General features: G+C 36.9%; 1 protein-coding gene across 3 annotated transcripts; it reads left to right on the top strand.

The window, feature by feature from the left end:
* The first annotated feature begins 12458 nt into the window (after positions 1–12458).
* MTX3 (metaxin 3) lies at positions 12459–26804 on the top strand. 3 transcript variants are annotated; one of them, XM_036848141.1, is made up of 9 exons: positions 12459–12564; positions 13070–13139; positions 13509–13585; positions 14530–14622; positions 15141–15323; positions 15469–15545; positions 16062–16219; positions 17503–17591; positions 20375–26804. In XM_036848141.1, the coding sequence occupies exons 1-9, from the start codon at positions 12484–12486 to the stop codon at positions 20483–20485; spliced, it is 939 nt and encodes a 312-aa protein (XP_036704036.1). In that variant the 5' UTR covers positions 12459–12483; the 3' UTR covers positions 20486–26804. The 3 variants fall into 3 exon arrangements, with proteins under 3 accessions (XP_036704036.1, XP_036704037.1, XP_036704038.1); XM_036848142.1 differs by lacking the exon at positions 14530–14622; XM_036848143.1 differs by lacking the exon at positions 17503–17591.
* The last annotated feature ends 1058 nt before the right edge of the window (positions 26805–27862 follow it).

Genomic DNA, 27862 nt, shown 5'->3' with positions numbered 1-27862 from the left:
GGTAAATAGTTAATGTCAAGAATGTCTATGAAGTAAATTTTATTTGGTGTAAAAAGCTCAGGCTTTGGAGACAAACAGAACTGGGTAAAAATCCTCATGTAATCACTTTTCAGGACAAGATATCTACCCTTGGTGTCTCCAAGTCCAAATTCCTTAGCATGACTACACAGGCCTCTGACTATGCCTGTAGTCTTATTTCTCATTATTATCTACTGCTCACTTTATTGTCCTAAAATGTTGAATTACACGTTCTCAGACCACAGCATACTATTTCTTTACTCCTTGTCTTTACTGGAGTTGTTATCTCTGCTAGGAACTCCTCACTGGTCATGAGGGGTGCTTGCCTGACACTGCTTCATCTCCAAGCGATTTGCAGACGGGTGAATTATCCCTCGCATATAATTTCATAATACCCTGAACTTATCCCCATCAGCACGAAGCACACAGAATGGATGTTATATGTTTATCTCCTCCAATATAAGCCACTCAAAAACAGGAACTACATCTTATTTATCTTGGTAACACTGGTGTCAGCATTATAGTAAACTCAATAAATGTTTCCTGGATTGGGAGGGATATATCTGTGAAATGAGTATAATACCATCCCTAGGGTTACTGTGAGGAGGAATTTTAAAATGCTGCTGCTAATTCTGTTACCCAGCCTCCTTCTAACGTATTTCTAAAACACAGAAACAAATATATCATACATGCAAAGAAAATATATATTGACAGTCATCTCTAGATGTCGTTCTTGTACTCATAACATTTTCCATAGAAAAATATGTTCAACTGAATTGTAAGCATATTTGCTAATTTTAAGATACCATTTGGCTTATGAAATCCAAATAGCAGAAAGACTCTTATGGACCAGATGAACAGTTTAACTGAGAGTCAACTGGTCTCTCTTAATTTTTATAAACTGTTGGCCATATCTACAAGTAGAAATTATCTTGAAGAAGGATAAATGTAAAAATAGATTGGTTTTTAAACAGGTCTACATACATAATTAATACATCTACACCTGAAAAGATCAGAGAGAAAAGAATTTTTTCTTCAAAATGGAGACCACTTGGGATATTTCTTTTGCTTGAGGAAGTTTCTTCAACAATTCCTGCCTTGTAAGGCTTCTTCCACCCACTACTGCATGAGTGCACGCACACACACACACACACACACACACACACACACACTTGTTCTTGGTGTACCAACCCTGGGTATTGATACTGAGTCACTGTACACACTGGAAAATACACCCAAGAGAACCTCATCTGGACTTGCTTTGGTCACTCTCTTTATCTTGTAGGTTTTCAGTATTTAGCTAACCTTGGATGAGAGTTCAAGGTCACTTAATTACCTACTCCAAGAAAGAGGGGAAAAGGCACATAAATTGTGTTTATTCACACAATAGTCTTATCATCTCATCCTTATGATGGGAATCAGAGGTACAGAGTGGAAGGCTGTGGTGACAGTAACAGAAGGCATGAAGTATTTGGAAGCCGAAGAATGGATATACCTTGTAGAGGCAGAGGTCAGCGAAAGGAGGAAGTTTCCAGAACTGGGGAGAAGATGCAATGGAAAGATAAAATACAGACATCAGAGGAAATCACTATAAGGAGGGGTAGACATTGTCATGAGAAGCAAAGGGTGAGACTGGGACACTGGAAACTGAAGGGGCAATAAAAATTCTGCTCCTTTAATAGTTGAACATGTTTTGCATCCTTCTCTTCACTTTAAGGAAGCTCTCATCAACCATGAGCTTTTATTATATGCTTGCTGGGTGCCATGGGGGATATAAGACTTAGCTCCTGCATTTGAAGTAGAAAACCAGGATGCATCTTCATGTGTGGGCAACCATATGGTGTGAATAGATACTGTTATACAAAATTAATAATATTAACAAGTAGTTACATACAAAGACATTTTGTCAAGTAGTCAACACATATTCCATTCTCCCATATACCTACTCAATATACCTTTTGGCTTGATTTTAGTGCTGTTGCCTCAGCAACCTTGATGAATATGGGAAGCAAGATTTCAAGAGCTGTGAGTGATACACAAGTGTAAAACTGCCCTGTGACACCATTTCAAACTCATTAGACTCTGTCCTTTCCTCTTCCTAATTCATACCATTACTTAAAATATACACTAAGTAAAATATACACTTAGTCTGCTAAGATAACATTTAAAACACTGATGTGAGTAATGGCTGACATTTCAAGAGGAGGTTTCATAAAGTGGGGTATCAGACCAGATATGTGTCATTTTACACAACTGATGTGATTATGTATATAGATATAATTTATAGATAGGGACTATTTTTAAATACTAGGGAGTTTGCTGTTTAAAACAATTTATGTATAAAGCAAAGAATCCTTCAGTAATGAACTCCTACTGATCCAGAGGGCAGGATTTCACAAGGCAGAGCTTAGTTGGTCTTCACTATGAATGGTACCTTATTAAGCTGGAAAAGTTAATGCAGCTCCATCAGACTTAACAATATCATGGAATGACTTAAGTTCTGGAAATAACTAAAATTGTTTTACATACTCATTTTTAAACACTTCCGAAAATGGTACTTTATAACTTTTTAATTACCACCATAAAAAAATGTGGCATGTGAATTTGTTTTTTACCTAGTAACTTGAGTTAATGCAATGGAATAAACATAAATGAATTTATATACATATATAAATTATATATATTATATGTTAAATTATAATTAAAGTCCATACTTTATTCAGATTTTTTTAGATTTTTATCTAATCTGTAACTTCCCACCTCCAACAGTGAAGACGCCTATCGTCTGCCATCCATGTACTTAATTGTTCAAATCCATAGTACATATAGCAGTACCAGAATTGCTAACCCATACCCGTACCTGTGAACTTTATCAACTACAGTACAGCATTATGTACAGTTCCTTTTGCCTTTAGTCATACAGATTACACTCATTTCCAAAGTTGCTTAGATTAGGACCACCATCCATCCCCTTCAGTGTGGTCGTTTCATGCATTTGTAAGAAAGATTCTTTTGTCACAGTCTATATCCCATGCTGGGATCCCCTGACCTCCTAAATAATTTTTTAATTTACATATATTAAGGATCACTTTTTGTGCTGTAAAATTCTATGGTTTTAGACTAATGGTTCATGTCATGTGTCCACCATTACAGTATCTTACAAAGTTGTTTCATCTTCTTAAATAACACCCAGTGCTTTATATTCAACCTTCTCTCCCTCCTTTCAAACCCCTGGCAACCATCAGTCTTTTTACTGTATCTATAGTTTTGCCTATTCCAGAATGTCATGTAATTAGAATCATATAATTTTTCAGTTTCACTTCTTCATTTAGCAATATGCACTTTAGGTTCATCCATGCCTTTGGGGGGGCTTGATTGGTCATTTATTTTTATAGCTGAATGATATCCCATTGTATGTATATGCCACAGTTTATTTATCTACTCACCTATTAAAGGACATCTTGGTTGCTTCTGGTTTTGGGTGTTATAAATAAAGCTGCTATGAACATTCCTGTGCAGATTTTTGTGTGGATGTAGGTTTTCAAATCAGCTGAGTAAATACTTAGGGGCACAATTGCTAGATTGTATGATATATTAATTTCCTAGGGCTGCTGTAACAAATTATGACAAGCTGGGTGGCTTAAAACAACATAAATTTATTCTCTCACAGTTTTGGAGTTTAGAAATGAAGTGAAAATTGAGTGTCAGCAGGGCCTTGTTCCCTCTGAAGACTCTAGGAAAGAACACTTTCTTGCCTCTTCCTAGCTTCTGGTGGCTGCCAGAAATCCTTGGTATTCCTTGGCCTGCAGATACATCACTCCAATTTCTGCCTGTCTTCACATGGCCATCTTCCCTCTCTGTGTGTCTGTGTATCTCTGTCTCTGTGTCTCTATGTCTCCTTCTTATAAGGACATCAGTTACTGGATTTTGGGTCCATCTTAATCCAGTATGATCTCCTCTTAACTTGTTTACATCTGCAAAGCCCCTATTTCCAAATAAGGTCACATCACAGGTACTAGGAGTTAAGATTTCAACACAATTTTGGGGGAGGGGGAAACAATTCAACCCACAATATATAGTAAGATAGTGTTTAGCTTTGGGAGAAATTGCCAAACTGTCTTGCAAAGTTTTGCATTCCCACCAGCAATGAATAAACGTTCCTGTTGCTCTACAGCCTTGCAAAGTAGTTGGGATTGTCAGTTTTTTGGATTTTAGCCATTTTAACAGGTGTGTACTGATATCTCATTGTTGTTTTAATTTGCAATTCTCTAATGACAAATGATGTTGAGCATCTTTTTATATGCTTATTTCCATCTGTATATCCTCTTTGATGAGGTGTCTGTTCGCATATTTTCCCCATTTTTAAATGGGGTTGTTTGTTTTCTTGTTGAGTTTCAAGAGTTCTTTATATATTTTGGATACAAGTCCTTTAACAGATAGGTGTTTTGCAAATATTTTTTCCCAGTCTGTGGCTTATCTTTTCATTCTCCTAATAAGCTGTTTTGTATTTTTATTATTCAATTGTATATACTTTTTTCCTTTGAGACTTCCTCTTTGACTCATTGATGATCTAGGCGTGTCTTGTTTAATTTCCAAGATTGTGAAGATTTTACTGTTGTCTTTCTGTTTCTTATTTCCAGCCTGATTCTAGTATGGTCAAAAAATACATTCTGTATGATCTCATCAAAATTTTTTGTTGAGGTTTGCTTTATGACTCAGGATATGGTCTATCTTGGTGAATGTTCCATGAGCTCTAGGAAAGAAAGTGTGATCTATTGTTGATTGGAGCATTGTATAAATGTCAATTAAATCCTGTGTTTAATTCATCTAGATGTTTGCTTATTTTCTGTCTAGTAGTTCTATCAATTTGCTGAGAAGGGAGGGGGTAACCATAACTATAATTCTGGATTTGTATATTTATTTTTTCATACCTATCAGTTTTTGCTTTATGTGTTTTGAAGCACTGCTGTTTGGTGTACATATTTAGGATTGGTATGGCTTCTTGGTGGATTGGCCTATTTATTGTTATATAATATTCCTCTTGTCCCTAGTAGTTTTCTTTGCTCTGAAGCCTACTTTATCTGATATTAATATATCCACTCTTACTTTTTTATCTGATCAATATTTGCCCGGTATAGTTTTCTCCATCCTTTTGTGTCCAACCTACCTCTGTCATTATATTTGAAGTTCTTTGTAGACAGTATTTATCTGGGTTGTGTTTGTTTTTTAAATTTTTATTGGAGTATAGTTGACTTACAATGTTGTGTTAGTTTCTGCTGTACAGCAAAGTGAATCAGTTATACATATACATATATCCACTCTTTTTTAGATTTTTGTCCCATATAGGTCATTACAGAGTATTGAGAAGAGTTCCCTGTGTTTTACAGTGGGTCCTTATTATGGGTTGTAGTTTTTCATTCACTCTGCCAGTCTCTGTCTTTTAATTGGTGTATTTAGACCATTTACGTTTAGAGTAATAACTGATTTTGTAGAGTTCAAATCTGTCATTTTATTATTCGTTTTCTATTTGTTCCTTGCTAATCATTCCTCTGTTTCTCTCTCACTCTCTCTCTCTTTTTTCTTCTTGTGGGTTACTTGAACATTTCTTAGAATCCTATTTTGATTTATTTAATGTTTTTGAGTATATTACTTTGTGTTATTTTCTTATTGGTTGTTCTAGGCATTACAATATACATATATAACTTATCACAGTCTACAGGCATATGATGTTCTATCACTCTGAGTGAAGTATAGAAACCTTATTTCCTTTTAGGACACTTTACTACCCCCACTTTTAAAATATAATTCTTCTGTTTCTGCATAATTGATCAGTATGTCAAATGATTTTTTTTTCACTTAATTCTTTTTAATACAGGCATAACTTGTTTATTGCACTTCACAGATATTACTTTTTGTTTTGTTCTTTACAAATTGAAGGTTTGTGGAAACACTGTATTGAGCAATCTACTGGCACTATTTCTCCAACAGCATTTGCTTATTTTGTGTCTCTGTGTCACATTTTGGTAATTCTCAAAATATTTCAAACTTTTTCATTATTATATTTGTTATAGTGATCTGTAATCAGTGATCTTTAATGTTATTATTTTAAAAAGATTATGACTTGCTGAAGGCTCAGATGATGGTTAGCATTTTTTAGCTATAAAGTATTTTTAATTAAGGGATGTACACTGGGTTTTTTTTTTTAAGACATAATGCTATTGTATACTAATCAGACTACAGTATAGTGTAAACATAATTTTTATATGCATTAGGAAGCCAAAATATTTGTATGACTTGCTTTATTGTGATATTTGCTTTATTGTGGTGGTCTGGAACTGACGGATATCTCCAAGGTATGCCTGTACAAAATACAGACAACAGGTTCACTATGCTGGAGAAGCAAAATGAATCTCTTTCAATATATATCACTGCCTAATAGCCTTGATACCAAATAAATAAATGAACCTGACTCCCCATTTACATTTCTAGGCAATAAGGTACCATTAGAGGAAGTCACACAATTGTGCTAACTTAGCTAGGCTTCAAGATGACTGAGCCCCACTGCTGAAGCTTTAGATTCCATCTTCTTTCAATTCGTAGGGCAATTCCTAGGATCCCTTCCCTTTTCTATCATCCTCAGGACCAAGCTTTAAAGGGTACTAAAACCCAGGTCCCCACATAGGACTTCTAATAGTTGGAATTGGTAAAATGTAAATTGATCCTGTTACATTCTCTAGCTAACTTCATTTCCATAAAAATAGTTGAATAAATATTTAAAGAATATCTCTTTGAAAGGGCATCTAATTATTAGCCTGCCCATGGCTCTCACTTGATTTGTCTCCATCATACTAATTTAAATTTGACCTTTGCTACTGTCAGCAATGCTTCCATTCACTTTTTTTAAAAAAAATAAATTTATTTATTTATTTGTTTTTATTTTTGGCTGCGTTGGGTCTTCGTTGCTGTGCACGGACTTTCTCCAGTTGCAGCAAGCGGGGGCTACTCTTTGTTGCAGTGCGCGGACTTCTCATTATCGTGGCTTCTCTTGTTGCAGAGCATGAGCTCTAGGCACACGGGCTTCAGTTGTTGTGGCACGCGGGCTCCGTAGTTGTGGTGCATGGGCTTAGTTGCTCTGCGGCATGTGGGATCTTCCTAGGCCAGGGCTCGAACCCATGTCCCCTGCATTGGCAGGCGGATTCTTAACCACTGCACCACCAGGGAAGCCCTTCCATTCACTTTTTACTAACTCCCTGATACATCCTCTAAATTGCTTTCTCTCTCTCTTTAGAGCCCCTAATCTTTTTCCCTCAGGCTCTTTTGATTTGTTTTCTAATGTAACAGGGAAATTTGAAGGTAACTGATTTGAGCTAACTCAGCATTCCATGCTCTCCTTGAAACTTACTCCAGTGTCAAAAAGAAAGCATGTCTCTCATTTTCAATGCCAGCGCCACTGCTCAAGCTTCTGATCTCAGCCTCTCAACTCTTAGGGTAATTCCTAGGACCCCATCACTCTTCTCTCTGCCATCTTCAGGCTTTTGCTCACCACGTCTGTATGTAGATCCACCCTGTCAAATCCGTCAAGAACTTTATCTTGAGTCTTCTTCTCCTGTCCTATTCCTTTCTGTCCTTTATCTGGCATATTCCTTGTGATATTATACCTGCCCCTATTCCTAATACCATTCTCTTTAGTAATCTCTTGCAATTTGATTTCTAACAACCTATTCAATGAGAAATGCTCAGTGCAAGGGTGCCAGGTGACTCTCTTCTAATAATATTCTGCAGCATTTCCTCCCTTCATTATTTTCACATTTAAATTCATATAATGCAATGCATGAGTTCATAAAATGCTTCCTCCTATCATGTCCATGAAACAGTAACATTCCACCTCCCGTCCAGGACTATGTGAATCCATTAATATTGTATTAAGACTTTTACTCTTTTTTTACTTCCTCAAAACTACATATCCCCATGCCTTCCAATATCACCAATTATGGTTCTCAAGTTAGTCAATCAACATTCTTCCTGATCAGTCTCCAGCTTATTGTCAAATCCAGCATCCATTTACTTGTCTTCAGATTCTTTGCCATTGTCATTCCCATCTCTAAGCCTTGACTTATATATGTAGTATATCCCATGGAGTGCCTTCTTCTGTGCCAACTTAAATCCAATGCACTCATCCTTCAAGGTCAGCTAAAGTCCTACTTCTTCTACCAGGCCTTTGCCAAGCATTGCAGTACATTAAAGACTTTGTCTAAAGCCACATTAGACTTGTGGTCTGCTTGACAAAATGGTACCTCTTAATCATCTCTAGTTACCTCAAATATGTAGGCCTTGTTTTATCAACTATCCCTTTGAAAGCATGAACACAAGTTTTTATTCCCTGACTGCCCAGCAAGGTGCTGGGCATATAGAAGTTGCTTCATGAACTTGTTTAATGGCTTAATTCTAAACAAATACTATTAAATAAATAATGATAGTAATATCATGGCACTGATAATTCTACTCTGAGTGAAACTATGATTTTTATAGGACTACTTAGAAGGCTACAGGCAGAATGGCCATCAAAAAGTTTACAAATAATAAATGCTGGAGGGGGTGTAGAGAAAAAGGAACCCTGCTACATTGTTGGTGGGAATGTCAATTGGTACAGCCACTATGGAGAACAGTATGGAGGTTCCTTAAAAAGCTAAAAACAGAGCTACCATATGATCCTGCAGTCCCACTCCTGGGCATATATCCAGAGAAAAACATAATTCAGAAAGATACATGCACCCCAATGCTCATAGCAGCACTATTTACAATAGCCAAGACATGGAAGCAACCTAAGCATCCAGCAACAGATGAATGGATAAAGAAGATGTGGTATATATACACAATGGAATATTAGCCATAAAAAAGAATGAAATAATGCCATTTGCAGCAGCATGGATGGACCTAGAGATTATCATACTAAGTGAAGTAAGCCAGACAGGGAAAGACAAATATCATATGATATTGCTTATATGTGGAATCTAAAAAAAACGATACAAATGAACTTCTTTACAAAACAGAAACAGACTCACAGACACAGAAAACAGATTTATGGTTACCAAAGGAGAAAGGGGGGAGGCACAAGTTAGGAGTTTGAGGTTAAAATATACACACTACTAAATATAAAATAGGTAACCAACAAGGACCTACTGTACAGCAAAGAGAACTATACTCAATATCTTGTAATAACCTATAATGGAAGAGAATGTATAAAAGTGATATATATATATATATATATATATATATATATATATATATATATATATAAAACAGAATCACTTTGCTGTACACCTGAAACTAACACAACATTGTAAATCAATTATATTTCAATAAAAATTTTTTTTAAAAGAAAAAGAAGGCTACAGGCAGAATGACATAGTGGTTAAGAGTATAAGCCCAGACTGCCTGGGTTCAAATCCTGCCTCTATCACCTATTGGCTAGGTGACCTTGGGAAGGTTAATTAACATCTTTGTGTCTTAATTTCCCTCCCTGAAAATAGGGGAACATAACAGTATTTACCTCATGGAGTCATTATGAAGATCAAATGAGTTATGTTGGATACTTAAAACAATTTCTGGCATGTAGAAATTGTTCCATGAATGTCAGCTATTATTAAATGCTTATCACACATAAAATGACAGTGTCTCAGAGCTAGAACAACCTTCACTTTATAAGTGAATGAGTTGAGGAATAAAGGTAAAATGATTGGCTCAAGGTCATATGGCTATTTAGAAACAAAGTCAGGAAACCAGCCCTCCTGACTTCTATTCAGTGTTTGTTAGTTTCCTCCCCAAGCATTCCTTATCTGAACATGGAACTGAATTACAGAAGTTTAGAGTTGAAAGCGACATTCAAGGCTCTCTAGTTCATAATGCATAATCACTTGTCACAAACCTTTCATCTTTGCTGACAGCACCATATTACAGATTCTTAATCATCCAGACAAAAGATCCTAATACCATGGCTCCTAAGTTAAGAAACACACGAGGGATAGGAATGGATGCCAAGATCAGGTCCCTGGAGTCCAGATGACCATCACCAGATGAAGCCATTTTCAATGTCTATATTTTGAAAAGTAAGATTTCTTTTTCAGGGAAAACACTGTCTGGAATACTCATTATAAAGCTGTAATTCAGGTCATCCTACACATACAGGAATGTTTTTCAGATAGCATGCTTCCTGATAGGAATCTGAAATTATTTTGATGAACTTTGAATAATACTCTTTAGCAGCCAGAAAAAGGCGCAGGGGCATACCAACTACCCATACCAGGCATAATTCCTGAAGGTTTCAGCTTTCTCTGTGGTCCTCTGGAACCATATTCAGCCTCGTTGTGCAATCAACTGGCCTAGGGTTTTAAAATTCAATCTAGAAAATACAGACTCTCAAGAGGAATTGCAACAATAACAGATTGCTATTAAACAGGCACTAATAAACCTGTGTGTAAGGATTCTCTCATCAGAAGCATTAGCATGCTATTCTCTGTCTCAACTCAATGCTAGGAGATTTAATTTCTCTTTAATGCAAATGAAACTGTTGTATGTAACAGCAGCAATAAGGGAGAAAGCTAAACTGAGTAATTATGCTGTGTGTCCACAAAGAATGTACATCCACTTTCACCTCCCTCCCTCCTATAAACAAGACTCAAGTAATCTACATTCTCTGTGTACGATTATTTAAAATGCCTAATTATAGTATATGGACTCTGAGCTTTATGGCTTGGGATTTTAATCCTCTAAACAGGGAGGTCCAATTACTTGAATCTGAAAGTTGAATTACCTGCTTTATACTGAAGACTGAACAGACAGACTCCATTGATCCCACAGAGGATGTATCATTCCTACTCTCTGCTTTCATAGTATTTTATTTTTATCTCTAACTTTACACATGATAATCTAACTTGTTACACCTAATCCTTTGTCTCCTTTGTAGAGTATAAACTCCTGAGGATAGAAGTCATATCTTATTTATTCCTGTATTCTCCCAGAGCCTTACAGTGTTTTGGACATAGTAACTGCTCAATAAATATTTTGACATTTAATTTTAATGGTACATATGTTACACATTTCCCAGTTTAAAGTATTGTTAAAGGAATGTCACCTTTGACATAACTTCCCTACCCATTTCTGAGAACTCTCGCCTTTGAAACATGAAAATGCACTTTAGCAGATTCATACTGTAATTTAGATGGCTATGTAAACAGTAAGGGAGTGCTTAGCAATTACTTGTTCAATTGTAATTTTATGAAAATTTGCAGAGATTTCTTTTGAGTTTTCAGTTGTTTAAAGGGACCCAGCCATCTCAGAGGCACAAGGAAGGAAAGATCTCAGAGGAGTGCCTGGGAGGGTATCCCAGAAAGTTTACTTTGCCTTCTAGAAAGAAGCCTGACATCCAGGTGCTAATTTCAAGACCCAGAGAGCATGTTACGATCATGGCATTCCCAAGGCCTATCTTTCCTCTTTTTCCTCCATTTTTCTGAGAAATTGTCAGTTTGATGTTCAAGAAACATGTAGTTCATGCCCACTAGGCTCACAGACACGACTGGTGACATGATTTGCAGGGCCCAATTGAAATAAAAAATGCAGGGCCCTTTGTTCAAAAATTATTAAGAATTTCAAGACAATGACACCAGAACATTAAGGCAAGTGTGAGCTCTTCTAAGTATAGGGCCGTGTGTGACTGCAGCGATCTCACATCTATGAAGCCAGCCCTGTTCTGTCTTCAAAGAACTTCTAGTACACTGAAAGGCAAAAGTTTTGTATCAGATAGAAGCTACAATTCAAGTATGTACAAGATGCTGCAGGAATCCAGAAGTTCCTAACTTTGGAAAATTGTCCCAGAGAGGTGACAGTTAAGCTCATTTCTGAGGGAGCAGTGCCAGGGAAGAACGATATTCCAGTCTGAAGAACGGCAGAGTCACTTGACAAACTTCAGGAAACTTGTTACTTTTAGGAAGAGTGTAACGAGCAAATATGAAGGTGACTAACTGAGATTGAGAGTGGCAAGAAGCAGAAGCCAAATATATGGGGAAAAGGGGTCAAACAATTACAGAGTACCTACTATACGCCAAGTTCTTTACCTCCATGTCATAATTTTAAACACAACAATCTTGTGAATAAACTGTCATGCCTGGTTTACAAATGGGTTAGTTTAGGCCCAGGGTAGTAATAGTCAAAGTGCTTGGTACACATTAAGCATCCAATAAGTACTTGAGGAATTACTGGCGGGTTGTATGACATTGCCCAGGACTCTTAACCCCCAGGCCAAACTGATGCTAAGCATGTTGTTAACCCCTTCAGTGGCCCTTCCCGCCTTGCACCTCCCCCAGTCCCCAAAGTACCCTTCCCTCCCTCGCGCCCCGCCCCCGCGTTTCCACGTGCCGGAAAGTAGGCGGCAAAAGTATTTCCGGGATAGCAAAGGTCGGCCCCGGCAAGATGGCGGCGCCCTTGGAGCTCAGGTGCTGGGGAGGCGGCTGGGGGCTTCCGTCGGTGCACAGCGAGTCCCTGGTGGTGATGGTGAGGCCGCCTCGCGAGCCGGGGCGCGGGAAAGAAGGGGCGGGGCCAGAGACGCGAGGCTGGCTGGTCCGGGTTCCGGCGGCTGGGGTTGGTTCCCGCGGCGCTCGGGCCCGGCCGGCCGGGGCGCTGCTCGCTGCACCGCCCGGGGCTCCCTCCCGTCCAACGAGTTACAGCCTAGCCTGTGACCCCGCCGAAGCCTGGAGGAGAAGTCATGGCTTCTCCGCTTGGCTCCGAGTTTTCGCAGCCTTGCAAAGCCGTCTGCGCAGTGGAATGAAAGCCCAAAACAGGAGGCGCGCGCTACCCGCTCTGCATCCCCCAAACGTGTGGGGGGAAAAAAGTCCTCGAAATCTTGGTAGCGCGCAACCCCGGCTAGAAGTAGCGGGAGGGACGCAGCCCCCGAGTCAGGCGTTTCTGCCTTCGGGGGACCCGGCTTTGAAGTAAAGCTGCTCTGCAGATTTGCATTACGTACTCAGTCTAAAATGTTTTATTGCAAACTCTCTTTCAGGCTTACGCCAAATTTTCTGGTGCACCCCTGAAAGTCAATGTCATAGATAACACCTGGAGAGGTTCAAGAGGTACAGTGTAAACTTTTAAACACCCATTTCTGCCCTCTGTAAGCACCCTCCCCCCTCTTATTTAAAGCTAGGGGGCTTGTAGCCATGGAGTACCTTGGGGTTTTAGTTCTTACCATGACCTTGGCTGTGTGTTGCTTATGTTTTGATCATTCTGAGTAATACTTCAAAGGAGAAGCCAAGTCAGTGGAAATTACGAGAAATGAAAATGCTCTCCAAAACTTTTTGTGTGTGTGTGAAATTGCAAAAACCTAAGATGAGTTACTCATTTTTTTCTTCTCCAAATGTGACTGGCATAGTTTTTAGGGTATTGGAATCTCTTCAGAGGAAATCGAAATGCTTCCTTGTATGTAAACTGTGTTTTGATTACAGGAGATGTACCAGTTTTGACAACTGAAGACAATATTGTTTCTCAGCCAGCAAAAATACTAAACTTTTTAAGAAAACAGGTGGGTTCCTTCTGAAGAAGTAGATTCTTGATCCCTGCATGTTGCTTCCAAAGAAAGTGCATTAAAAAAATTTTTTTTTAGAATTCTTTTTTGGAGATACATAGGGCTTGATATAAGAATAGATTTGAGAGTCACTGTTCTAAATCATGAGTTGTACTGTGATTCAAAAGCCATATAGTGAGTTATAGTCAATTTATATTTTCATGCACTTTGCTTGGTTTTTATTGAAGTTTAGGAATAAGTAGATTCAATTTAACCATTTTCACTATTGTACTTATTGATATGATTGTAAATTTAGTTCCATAATTGCTACACATTTTGTGCTTGGTGTGAGGTCTGAGTTCCCATCAACTAGCAACTATTTATTTTTTAAAAGCACTTAAACTAATAGTTGCAGTTAAATGTTTCATGAAATAATGTATCCAAAATATCTGAACATGCCAAGATTTATATATCTAAAATGTTTAAACTGTAACAATTTACATAAATGCAAAAGTTATCATTGATTTTTGCCAATAGTTTAAAAAAAGAAGTCCTATATCAACAAAATTTAGAACTTTTCTCAATTGGAAGGTTTTCTTTTTTTCAAGGGGAAAATGCTACTAATTAGAACTTTTTCCTTATTGTTAACAAGAATAATAATAGCCTCTATTAAGTTTGTACTACATGCCATGCACTAAACTAGGTCATTAACAATCATTGAAATAATAGTTAATAATAAATAAACACCTAAAACTAACATTTATTGACCTTAACGTGTGCATGATGCTGTGCTAAGAACTTTATTTGCATTAAGCAGCATTTGTCGCTGAATTTGTATTTCTCTTTTCCCCTTTTAATATGTTTGCCATTTTTGAGGAAGAATAGGAGTCCTAATTTATTTAGCTTCACTGTTTTGGGATGTTCTTGACTTATGAGGTTTTTGGTTTTATATTTTTTAATAGAAATATAATGCCGATTATGAACTGTCAGCAAAACAAGGGGCAGATACACTAGCTTACATTGCTCTCCTCGAAGAGAAACTTCTTCCTGCAGTGGTGAGCATTGGTGAATATTACAGTATTTTAGTGACTTACTGAAAGTGTACTTAGTCGATTTAGAAGAAAAATAATGGAAGAGGCTTAAGAGAAGAAATTTCATTTATGTATCAGTCTTGATTCTTTCATGTAACTGCAGAACTGGGTTGATTCTGTTAGACGTTCAACTAGTGTATGAAACAACAAAGTGAAAGATAATGTCATTTTGGAAATAAAAATTCTCTGTGAAAGATTGGAGTTTGTCCATGTGTAGAGTTGGGCCAACTGTAATTCATTCATTCAACAAATATTCATTGAGCACCTACTATGTTCCAGGCCTTACTCTGGGTGCTTGGGATAGAGCAGTCAACAAAACTCACACATTTAAAAACCTTGATTTATCCTTGAGTCATCCTAACTGGAAAATTTGTGTGAAGTCAACTTCATTCAGAGATATTTATGAAAAACTTTCACATTGATTGAGGATCTTCCTTTTAGTAAAAGAATATCCTTGTAGTGTTTTTTCCCTCCTTTTGCAGCTTCACACATTCTGGGTTGAGAGTGACAATTACTTTACTGTGACAAAGCCATGGTTTGCTTCACGAATGCCTTTTCCCTTGAGTTTGATCCTGCCTGGAAGAATGTCTAAGGGAGCACTGAATAGGATTCTCCTGACCAGGGGAGAGCCTCCCCTCTACCACCTCCGAGATGTAGAAGCTCAGGTATGGTTGGGATTACCTTCAGAGCAAGGGCCCTCCAGAGGAGGACAAGAGAAAGAGCAGGGGTGAACTTACCTATAGATGCTAGTCTGAAAAGGAGTTCTCAAGTATCTTTCCTACCTCTGAGATGTAATTTCATCCTTATTAGATATACAGAGATGCCAAGGAGTGCCTAAATCTTCTGTCAAACAGACTGGGAACATCTCAGTTTTTCTTTGGAGATACGTGAGTGCATGCCCTTAAAAACCATTTTGATGTTTTGTTTGCATGTATTCAGTGAGCAGTTATTTAAAGCAAGTTCCCTTGCCCGGTCCTCCCACCCCATCCCCAATGAGTTTTTCACCTAAAAAAAATATTTAATGGATTTTTACTATAGGAAACTTTTTCTGTTTGGGTAATCTCACATTGACTTAATATGCTACATATGTGAATTTGAAACTTCTAAGACTATTCCCACCGTGTCTCCAGTCTCTATATCACACTTATGAGTACAAATGAATCATTAACTTACAACTTAATTTTCTTCTAAATAAAATGGGTTGAGTATTTTTTTAAAGCTACAAATGAGTAAAACCCTAGCTGCATCCTTTTTATAAGCCAGAATGGGTAGTAAACCTTTTAAAAGACTGTATTGTGTACTTCAGAATTGACAAATGTATTTGAGAAAAAGTGTTTTTTTTAACATAATCCCAAATTAATATTTTCTTATGTGCTTTTAAAAAATCCTTAATTTATTTTTAGGCCTTCTACTTTGGATGCCTATGTGTTTGGTTTTCTTGCACCTCTTTATAAAGTATGCTTTCCTAAAGTTCAGTTACAAGAACATTTGAAACAGCTCTCCAACCTGTGTCGCTTTTGTGATGACATCCTAAACAGTTATTTTAGGCTTAGTCTTGGAGGTAAGCTGGTTCCTCTTCAGCTAATCTTTGTTTGCATAGAATACTTGCATATTCTCCTAAGGATGTATAAGCCAAATCCATTACTTATTAAAGAAGTTTGTATATTGTCTTTAAATGCTGGTTTATAGAACTTCAAAAAGTTGCATTTTTCCAACTTTATTTTTATTCCCATGTGTTAGTTCTTCTTTAAATAGAGAAATATATATTTGCCGTTTGTCTGTTCTGGATTTTATACAGTTCTTGCTTCTTTTTCTTTAAATATTGCCCCTTTGAAGTGGGTCATTTTCTTCTAAAAGTTAACCACAGGTATTTATTGTGTCCCTGCTGAAAGATAGCATTTATCCTAATGCAAATGGGCAATTACTTTAAATGTTGCTTCTAGCATTTTCCTGTGTGAACAGAAATGAGCAGCAGATTGATTTTGGTGAGGTACACTCCCATGATTCCAGTACTTCAAAACTGATTGCATCCGACTGGAGGTATAGTAAACAGAGGGCACCAGTCACTTAGGCTCTGATTCTTCGAGAGTGTTGGGCCTTGTGCTTAAGTGATTGGGACACAAAATTTGTATGGGGAGAGTTGGCCAGAATTGTCCTTTTAAAAAATAGAAGTCATAAGGATCGTTGGTTTAGGGACAGTTTACTTTTTATAGTGGGTTATGTGTTTTGTATGTAATACACTTGTATATAACAAGGGAGGGGTTAGTTACTTTGGGGGTCATGAAACTGAGTAACTTTCAACCTTGTTACTTGGGAGCAGTGGTTAGCAAACCTGACTACAGAACGAATACAAAATCTTGGGTCCTATACCAGATTCACTGAATTAGAATCCCTTAGGGATGGATCCCAGGAATCTGTATTTTTTAAAGTTCCTCCAAGTACTTCGGATGCTTCGTGTATAGCTGTTTGGGCCTTAGAAAGCTGTTCAAATAGTTGTAACTGAAGACCTGTGTGAAATGGGGGGGAAGGTACAAGTCAAATTTGAGAAGGAAATAAGGACTGTTGTGCTCTTGCTAATGACCTTGGCTATCTGCATAATGCTTGGCTAACAGGGTCTCCTTAAGGACAAATATAGTCCTTTGGCTTAGGGTTTGGTTTTGGGGCATTACTCTCCCTCTTAAGTTTGCCTTTGAACCCAGAATGGTTTTTCATTTTGCCTTTTTTGGAGGGTGGGGTGGGCAGTGGGGCACTTAGGAGGGTGGATAGACTCAATATTCTTTGAATCTAAACAGCTTGTAAGGCTTTCAGAATTTCCTCTTTCTGATTTCTGTCCTGGCTTCTTAGGCATCTCTCCTGCTGGACAAGAAACGGTAGATGCTAATCTGCAGAAACTCACACAACTTGTAAATAAGGAATCCAACTTGATTGAAAAGGTCAAGTTTACTTCAATTGTTATTTTATAGTAGTTTAGTATTTTCCTTTCTGCAATTAATATTGTTTTGGGTTATGCATTAACTTTACCTTTTCAGTTTTTTTTTTTAAGTTTATTTTTTCAGAAAGCTGTTTAAACATACATTTACTAAAGCTGTATAAAATACAGTGTTTTGAAGCCAGTAATGGCCTGATTGCTTTGGGGAAAGATCTGATAATGGTACTGGATTTACTTTTACCACCCAGTTAGTAGTACTTTTCAAGTTAGGAGACCCAAAAGCCTGGCTTCAAAAAAAGAGAGAGACAAACAAAAAAACACTTCTTGCTTGCTTGTCTGCTTCTTTCTGTCTCTGAGGGTTAATGTTTCTTGAGATTGTAAGCACCTGTGCTTATCCTTTCTTGCTAAAAGCACTATGGTGTTTTTTTCTTTCTTCCACATAAATGGTTTTATTTTGTCTCCTTCCTATCCTCTGTTCTCAACGTTGTCTACAATTTTTGCCAGTGTGGATATTTTGCCACTTAGGGAGTATGCATTTGTTGAGAGAGATATTGAGGAATTGGGTAGGGGAGGGAGCCAACAATGGAAATTTCAAGGGTGATTCTAATTGGAAAAAGACAAGGGAGTTATGCATGTTTTCCTCAAGTGTTTGATAAACTTTCTTTTTTTTCTTATACAAGTGGATAATGCTTTATTCTTTCACAAACTAATAGGTCATTGTGACTTAATAACACTGGCTAGAGGATTTGGGGGATTGAGTAACAGGCACTGTGTTATATGAGCTTTATATGAGTTATCTCATTTAATCTTCACAGCAGCTCTGTGTGTGCAGGTACTTTGTCATTCCCATTTTACAGATGAGGTACTGAAGCTTCGAGAGTAGCTTATAACATCACCTGCCCGAGGCCGTTCAGCTGGCAAGAGGTAGAGAGGGAATTTGAACCCTAGAAATTGGATTCCAGCATGGGCTTTGCAGTTAGTCAGTCATCTAACTCATGAATGAAAGTATGTATCCATTACTACTGGTGGTAATAGCCAGATTTATAACTGCCACTCTCTGGAATGACCATTTTATTTCTTTTTACGGTATTGCATGTACCTCTTATTAAAGTTTGGGTAAGCTGAGTCAAAGCCAAGTTTGTCTTAATTCATAGCCTAACCCAGCAAATCTCATGAGAGGAAATACACTGAGAGTTAAGTGTGGATAATGGAAAGATTACTCAGACTGTTTTAGATACGTTTCTGCTAGATGAAGGCTATCCAGTATAGTTTCCATTTCTATCTGTGGCAAATTCATTAGACATGTGAAGGGAACCATGAAATACCTACATATGCAGAAACTGAAGCCAGGAGGCCCTGTCACCACTTGGTACAGTTCCATTTTGGCATCATCAATATATGAGAGTTTCCTGACCCTATATCAGCACCTCTCTCCACCCCACTTCCCATCTGCTCTTCAGTACAGTTCACTGTTTGCTACAAGACATTAGAACAACAAATTCTATTGGCTACCACCGTTCACCATTTAGACAGGAAATCTAGAGCTTAAAAAAAAGAGAGAGTTATGTTTGAGGAACTTAGTTCTTGCAAGGAAAAAAAAGGTATCACAATTGATTCAGATAGTTCACTGGGAATACTTTTTCCCTCGGAAAATTAAGAGTTAATCTTTTATTCTTTTCCCTTTATTATGAACCCTATGTACCTCTGCTGAAACATTTCCCCTATGCTTTATAAAAGCATCTTGAGAAGATAAGAGAGAGTTTTGGGCTGCTTATATTCAAAACTCTACAAAAGCCTACCTATCAAGTAGATGATAAGATGCTATATTCTGTTGGTTTTGGGTCATTGATGGCAGCTGCTTTCAAGTCTTTTATGAAGCAGCTTAACACCAGGACCTTGCACTCTGGTTTTGGGGTACCCTGGTTAAAGGTAGTTTTCTAAGGTCTGACTCAGTTCTAAGTAACCCCTGTCCTAGTGTTTCCCGGGATGCTAACGTACTCCTTAGGGTAAGTCTGAAACTCTTGGACATTTTCTAAATATGCTCTTGATTTGTTTCTCTGGAGCAGACTTAGAACTGATCCAGTGTTTGCATTGCCTCTGGATTAGGTCTAAAGAATTTATCCTTCTTTCTGTCTCTTTTTGTAACTTCTCTTGGTCTAAATAGTCATAGCCTAAAAGAGGTGATCTTTTTGAGTGGAGTACAGGTCATTTTTATTGAGGCAATGAGATATAGTTGAAAGAACAATAGTGTTAGAATAAGAAGACCTGTGTTCACATTTCAGCTCTGATGCTAGCTTTGCAACCTAATGCGAATCTGGTAACCATTCTGAGCTTCATTTTGCTAATCTGTAAAACAGGGAATGATTGTGTCCGCCTTTTTTTTTTTTTTTCTTTACAGTTGTGTTGGGAAGATCAAATGAGAACATACTTTGTAAACTGTGGAGAGTAATGTAACAGAAATACTGCTTTTACACTTAATATTAGAAGATCTCTTAAACCAAGTTGTGCTGTGGTTGAGTTCAGTAGACTATTCATTTTGTGGAATTACTGTAATTTTGTGAAGTCATCAAGGATGAGCCATATTGCTTTCATACATATACTGAGCCAGCCAGTATTTAGATATGTTGAGAATTCTTGAGAGATTATTTGCAAGAAAAAGGTTTCTCTAGCAGTCCTAGAAACATAAGGTTCAGTACTCTTCTAGACTATAGTTTGGATGGGGAGGCCACAGTCCATATAAGTGGTGCCATAGCCATTAGTCAGATGTACCTTTTGTACTTTCCACAGATGGATGACAATCTTCGCCAAAGCCCTCAACTTCCTCCTCGGAAACTGCCAACACTTAAATTGACTCCAGCAGAAGAAGAAAGTAATTCCTCACAACGGCTATCACCCTGACAGTCTTCATGCTTTGTGTCCAAAGTCATGTAATTGTTGCAGTAATCTCTTACACTAAGTGTGTGAAGGCAAAAAGAAAATTCATAAATAAGTATAAGGAAGACTCTAAAACAAAAGAAACTTTCTGTGACAGCAATTTGTTTTTAGTTAGGAAGCTCGTGTTTTAGCTTGGCAATGCACTTTAAATAACATCAACGTAAATGCTAAATGAACTTGGGGAAAAAAGAAAACACATTGTACTGTATATAAAAAACCTGCCTTAACCTTGGCAGATTTTTGCCTTTGGTTCACATGTTGCTGGCCCAAAGCTACACTTCTGTTCTGAATGTGCACTGTTAGTTTATTCAAGTTAATTTATTAATTTAGTATTCTTAGACCAGTCTAAATATCTAATATGTGGCTCTTTGGCTGAAGCCTTTTTTTCTTCTGTTTAGAAATCTGATGCTTATTTTAGACGTTAGGAAAAATATATTATTCTAATATTCTATTTACTTCAGTAGAAAAGCCTGTATTTAACTTTAAAAAGCAATGAGGAATGTGTTTTTAATTATGCTCTCATAAGTCTAATCTTTGGGGGAGTTAGTACCATATATATAAATATTAAAGATGGTTACATATAATATTTGTCTGACTATATGCACTTCAATGTAACAGTATTTGCTCATGTGTTCAATACAGGTTAGCAAGGGCTGTTTTAATTTATTGGAGCTTTAGACCTGTGTATTCATAGTACATGTTTAACTCTAGTCATCTCTTTCTTGGGTTGATTTCAGGAGAGCTGAATGTGTTAGCATCGTTATTATGCCAGGCTGTAAAGTCTGACTGACACTTGCCCAGTGGTTAGACACTACTCAGGAGGAGCCCACTGCCAGCGAACTAGAAGTACTACTGTGCACCTGGTCCAGGTTCACCATGCTTGGCTCAGACCAGTGCTCTTTCCTAAGAAACATATCATGTAGTCACAACCTTTATGACAACTAATTATTTTCCATAGCGTTAACTGCAGTTGAAGGAGTCAATGGAGTAATCGGAAATAGCAGATTTTAAAGAACATTTTCTATTTATTGGTTGTTGAACTATTCAAAGATTTGCTGTGTGGGTAATTTTACTTATAATAGAATCTTGCTTATTTTAGTGGCTGAGGTGCTTCTGCTGTCCTAAAACTACTTCTGGGGTTTTTAAAATATAGGACCATGTTTTTGATTAGTGTCTTAAAAGATTACTATGGTGCTCAGCAAATCTTGTCACATCCTGCAGAAACCCCCAGGTTAGGAAAACAGTTTTGGACTCAAGAGACTTGTCTGATTTGAGCTGAGTGGAACTCGGCTGTGTTTGACCTGCATCCTCTCAATTTGTTCTGTATTTAGGTAGCTATTTATACAGAAGTCTTTATGTCATTGTAAATATTTTTTCTTGAAAGTTTTAATGAGAAACAGGGTAGTCTTCAAAGTCTTGTTCATCTGTTTGGATGCATTGAGAGAAAGAAGCTAATGAGTTTCACATTACTTCTGCAAAGGTGGGAGAGAGAGTGTGTGTGTGTGTGTGTGTGTGATGCGTTAGTCTTCTGTTATAGTCCAGCAATCGGAAATCTGTTTGAATGTTCTGTGTTGGAAATCATGACCATAGGACTTGATTGATGTTTATTAGAGATGAGTGGTTAGCACATTAATCATCTGCTTATGCTTTAGTCAGGGTTAGTCATTTTCGATTATGATTTCTATTAAAACTTTCAAAAAGCATTTGAAGTGACTTACAATTGTCAAACGTGTGTAAAACAGGACAATTAAAATTAGTTTTTGGAAAACTAAAAAATTTGTAGGAGAAAGAACTATATTAACCCTAACAGATTCTAAAATTGAATGGTAAATTTAACTCCAGGTTTCTCCGTGGGCAAAGTCAAAGGATAATACTGGGTTATGTAAAGTTTTCTGTCAATAAGGTTACTACTGTCCATGAGTAAGCAAAATGTGTTTACATTTTTATAGGAATGTGGAAGGAATATTTTATTCTTATGACACAAAGATGCAGCCAGTAAGCATACTGTAATGTTTGATGTGTTGAAAGTTTAATAAAAAAATATCATTTTAGAATAACAAGTATCTATCCTTTTTTAGTAGAGAGGCGACTGTAAATATGATTTATTTCCTTTTGGTCATTCCTGCTTTGAACTGCCTTTAGCTGTATGCTATATAGGCCATGATGCTTCCAGACTATCTTTCCTAAGATGCAAAATATGATTTAGGTAAGTGAGAATTTATATGCTGGGTTACTTAGTTGAGGGTTTTGGTATAAGCTAATGAGATGCTAGGAAGCTATCGCTGAGCACGAGCCACTCCAGGGATCAGCCACACATATAGGAAGCTCTTGGAAAGGGATAACTTTCCAGACTGGGCAGAGAGCTTTTGAGCAACGTGTCAGGATATGCTTTGGATAAAGTTTGAGTTGGCTGGGATAAATGGTCCACAGTCTTAAAATACTGTGAGCCACTTTCTTTTGGAAGTGATGGTGGAGGATAATATGATAAAAGGAACTATGTTTGTGTTTATGTTTCTTGGTAGTATAGGATGAGAAAATTGGTCAGATAATCCCCATAAGATAAAGATCTTTCATCAACAAACTGTCATCAGTTATCCATAAGACTGGCCATTCCCCTAAGACCAAAGAAACTGTAAAAGACCTTTAAGGACAGTCATTCCTACACAATGTTTTTCCCCCTAAAAGGTTGGCACTGACAAACGAATTAAATTTCAACCTAGACATGTTTGTTTTATTTTTTGAGTGCTAGAGGATTAGAGATTTTATGTTAAATCCGAAGCATTTTGATTTCCATTTGTAATTTCTGTTCACTTAATGTGGCTAGATATATTAACTTAAAGGAATGGGGAAGCTTATTTCAATCAGAGCTAAGTTACAATTTTCAGAAGTCTGCAAAAATGGCAGAAAACTAGACATCAAAAGAGGCAGAAATTGGTAACAGTGTTAGTATCTCAGAAAACCAATTTTTAAAGGTAGTATCGTGTGATAAAAGTGGTATTTGAAGTCAGTAGTATGTTTTCTTAGAGCCTCTTCCAGGAATAGACATTTACCATGTTATTAGATTTTTCATAAACTGTTTACTTTTTCATAAACTGTCAAAAATTGTATCCCTCTGAAACCAAAATATAAATGCTTAAATGTAAAGACAAGAGGCTGAGGGACGGTTACATAGGATCTCTCTGTACTATTTTTGCAACTTCTTTTTGTGAGTCTATAATTATTTCAAAATAAAAGGGTTTTAAAAATAAATTCAATAAGTTTATCATTATCTAGATAAACTATGATTTAAAATTTAATGCTGTAAACATAGTATTCAGTATTCAGTTCCAGATGAATAAATGCATAATATAAATTAAATATAATTTATTTCATTCTTGAGTTTAAAGAAAAAAACACCTCAGATTTATAACAAATGATAATCTAAAGATCTGTTTTACCATATCAGCAAAGAAAAACAACAAGAACCCCTAAAACCAAGAACCCCTTTTCCCTAGGAGATTAAAAATTCTACGATTTTATGTTTGTAATTGTATCTTTTTTTCCTATGGTATACGGGTTTACTTTTGAGGATAAAATATTTTGAAAAAAACTCCTCCTTGTCTCTGTGTGGTAATCCTTCTTTGTTTTGCAAGTGTTCTCTCTCTAACTACACTAGGACCATGCTTTGATGAACAAAATGCAGCGTGTCTGTGTGCTTTTTGTTTTTTAAGTTCACAGGGATTTAGTGATTGACTTTGTCTTGGTTTAATTATTTATATAATTGAAATCCTGAGCAGAGCCACATATTATATTTGGGTTGTAATGACGGTCTTTTGTATATGTTGTTGGCATTTAGAATTATCTTTTGCCTTTTTTCTTGTTCAGCTCTGTGGAATTTACATTTACTTTTCAATGTTTTCATATTTCCTAAGAAATTACTAGATTTTTAAGAAATTTGTTGTTAATTACATGAACCAAAGCTCAGTAATCCTAGTCTCAAAGGTTTAACTGAAGTTTCATTAGATCTTCAAAATGTTGATTTTCATAGAGATGTAAAGATGGAGTGCTTTGCTTTTGTTTTTTTAAAGGGTTTGTAAAATTATTTAGCCCCAAACTCTTGTTGGGATATAATGTTTGCTAGAGGTCCAGGTTACCTCCCCTAGACTTAAAATTATTGTGATTGAGGTGGAGAGGTATCCTCGGAATCAAAAAGCATACAAAAATCATTTGTTCCAGATGAGGAGGCCAATGATTACTGATGAGAATTAACATTCTTGAACAATGATATAAGAAAGGGTAGCTTTGAGTTGGATGTTTGTAAACAGAGAGTGGAATGTTATGATAAAAGACTATTTAGAGCAAAACAAAGTAGTTGCTTTAAAAAAATGCAGGAAAATAAGTCTTTTTATATCCTCATTATTATTAATTTGAAATTATATTGTAAGATATTTTTAAACTGTATTTCAGTTCTTTGGAGAAGCATTTCAAGATATATTTTGGCAGAATATATTGTTATTATATGAATAGAGGGTTCTTTGGGTAAATAGGGAAATGCTGGGTTAGACAAAGTTAAGTTACTGTAGGCTTCTCAGAACCTTACATATGCTGTTGGTGGTTTCAGACTCCAAGAAGGGCCTGTATTTTATACACTATTTTCCTAATTTATTTTTATGTGGATTTTTTTTTTAAGTAGGTGTCATGTGGGATTTGTGTTCTGAGAAATACACTTAGGGAAATGCTGCCCTAAGAGTGCTTCTGCTTGTTTGTACTCATTGCAGAGGTTTCCAGTTGTTGGCTGCCCTTCTAGTGAGTGGTGATAAAATGGAAGCGACAGGTTAGGGCTCCCTAGGACCATGGAGTTGACTGAGGTTTGGCTGTGGGTCTAAATAGGCTGGTAATTTAGGCACATGTGAGACCCTTGGTCAGTCCAGCTGCTTCTCTAGAATCCCAGTTGGCTTGGAACAGCTGTACAGGAGTGTGAACTGGTGGTTTCAGAGAACTAACCACTTGTTAGGCATCTATGAGACAGAGGGAACCAACTTGGAGTTCCATTCCAAACTGTTCTTGGCTGTGCTTTAAAAGTACCAGAAAGGCAGTGAGTATTTATAGCATTAAAGTCACATACAAGCTAGTTATTATATATGTGTATATATATATATATATGCACATGCATACACACATAGTGTCTTAGAAAGTGTACAGTTGCTTCAGTGACAAAAGCAAGGAAAGTTTAATATTTTCAACTTCTATTACTGAAGACATGGTCTAAAAAAGGATTGTATGTTTGTGTATGCATTTTCTAGGATGAGGGTTTACAGTTTTTATTAAATTCTCAGCAAGTTTCTGTATCCCCCCAAGTTTAAGCCTCACTAGACCTTCTAATTTCAGAGGACTAAGTATATCTGATTTCATTTCAAAGTATAAACCCAGTTCACTCATCAGGCATAAGGATGCTCTTTGTTTTCTGCAGTGTATATGCTTGCATATTTGGAACTGCCTGCTTTGGATGTGTATTTGCTGGAAAGCTTGCCTTTGGGTTTGAGTTGTGGTGTGGTGAACATCTGGCCATGTGCAAAGCAGTTGGATCTTTGTTCTGATTCTTTAGATCTCCTCATGCAAATTCAGAGAAATGCCTTCTAATCATTGAGTTTACATGTCCTGGATCCCTGGATGTCTAGAAACAATGGCTTGCCAGAGTTTGCGTCAGTCCTGAGTGAGTCACGCACTATAGAGGAGGCTGTGTTGGCCATTCGTTCTTTGACCTGTTGGCTGCCTCTCTTGCAGTGCTGGCGTCTTATTTCTTGGAGAAGGACGGGTGTACTCAAGCTTTTATGTTAATTGCATAAAGATGAGCTTTATTCTTCTTCTGACTTGATGTTTTATTTTGTAAAATAGGAAATAATGTCTTTCCATTTTTCTATTCATCCCGAAGTGGAAATTTGAGGTGTTTGTAATATAATTTTAGCTTTCTGGAAGACTGATAGCAAAGAAGACAAGTAAGAAATTTATGTATACTCATATCGGTTTTGTTCCACCAAGTTTATCTTCAAATGGTATACATTTGAAACATCTGTTCTAGTGTACAAACACTGTAGTTTTGTTATGAAGTAAACAATCTTAAAATAAGCATTGTTGGTCATAATTTCAATATTCTAGCCTTGCCTAGTGTGAAGATATTTTACTCAGAGACTGTGTATAAATACCCAGAAGTGGTGATGATATCAATGTTGTGAAGAATTTATTCTGATAAATGAGAAACTGGATATAATGTCAAAATAGCTATTTTCACAATAAAATCTCAAGTTGCTTGAATGTTTATTAATTCCTGGTTTAATGTTATTTATTCTTTGAGGTGAATATTTCATTGGGAAGAATTTTGGGGTCGTTCAAAATAGTTCTGTGCTGGGACTGAGCTAGATAGAGGGTTGTTCTTTTTAAAATGTCCATTCTTTCTGTGATGCATTGAGATCACTTGTGCTCTTTCCAGCCTGTGCTAAAGGAGGTTAGAGGCCTGCTCCCTAGGCCATGGTGTGTGTGTAACCTCAGACAGCTCACACAACTTTTCAGGACTCTAGTTAGCTTATCCCTTTGGCTTTATAAGTTTCTTTAAAATTTTCTTTTTTGCTTACTTAGGAAGTCCAGTGATGTTCCATGTAATTGGATGGAAGGCATACACTGAGAAAAATAATGCAACTTTAGTTAGTGGGGAAGATATTCTTTTTTTTTTTTTTTTTAATTGGGTAGCATATATGGGTATGGAGAACCCTGTTAGGGCTGTTAGTCTAGTAAGGGCAGGTTCCCTGAGGGGATGAGTCTTTGTTAGTAGAGTTTATTTTTTTTAATTGAGGTATAATTTGTGTATAGTAAAATGCATCAACCTTCCAAGTAGAGCTGTTCAGGTATGTATTCCTCTCACATGAGAAGCCAGCTACATTTTTGTTGATACTTCTATCACCAAAGAATACAAATCTTAATTGCATATGAACTTCGGGTTTCAGATGAAATGCCCTTGGGTGGATTGAGGTGGTAACGATCACTTACTTCTTGCAAGAGAGCAGGAAAGAAGAGTTGGTGGTGGTGGGATAATAGAATTCTTTTGGGGAAAGACAACTGTTGGATTGGCCAAAAAGTTCATTCGGGTTTTTCCGTAAGATGGTATTTGGAGTCACAAAGCTGAGAACCTTTCAACAAACACCTTCAGAATTTTTCGTTATTAATTGCTCAGCTCAGAGGCTTGACTTTGGTCTGGGACTATTTGGGGTGCTCAAAAACTCCTGAATATTTAGTATGATGTCCTTTGGTGAACAGTAGGCTGCAACGTAAGTGGTGCTCTGTTTTTCTTTTGCCATTAATAGCAACCAT

This window comes from Balaenoptera musculus, chromosome 3 (assembly GCF_009873245.2).
Source record: "Balaenoptera musculus isolate JJ_BM4_2016_0621 chromosome 3, mBalMus1.pri.v3, whole genome shotgun sequence".
Taxonomy (NCBI): domain Eukaryota; kingdom Metazoa; phylum Chordata; class Mammalia; order Artiodactyla; family Balaenopteridae; genus Balaenoptera; species Balaenoptera musculus.
The sequence above is the reverse complement of the archived record's forward strand: the minus strand, read 5'-3'. Positions and strand labels throughout refer to the sequence as shown.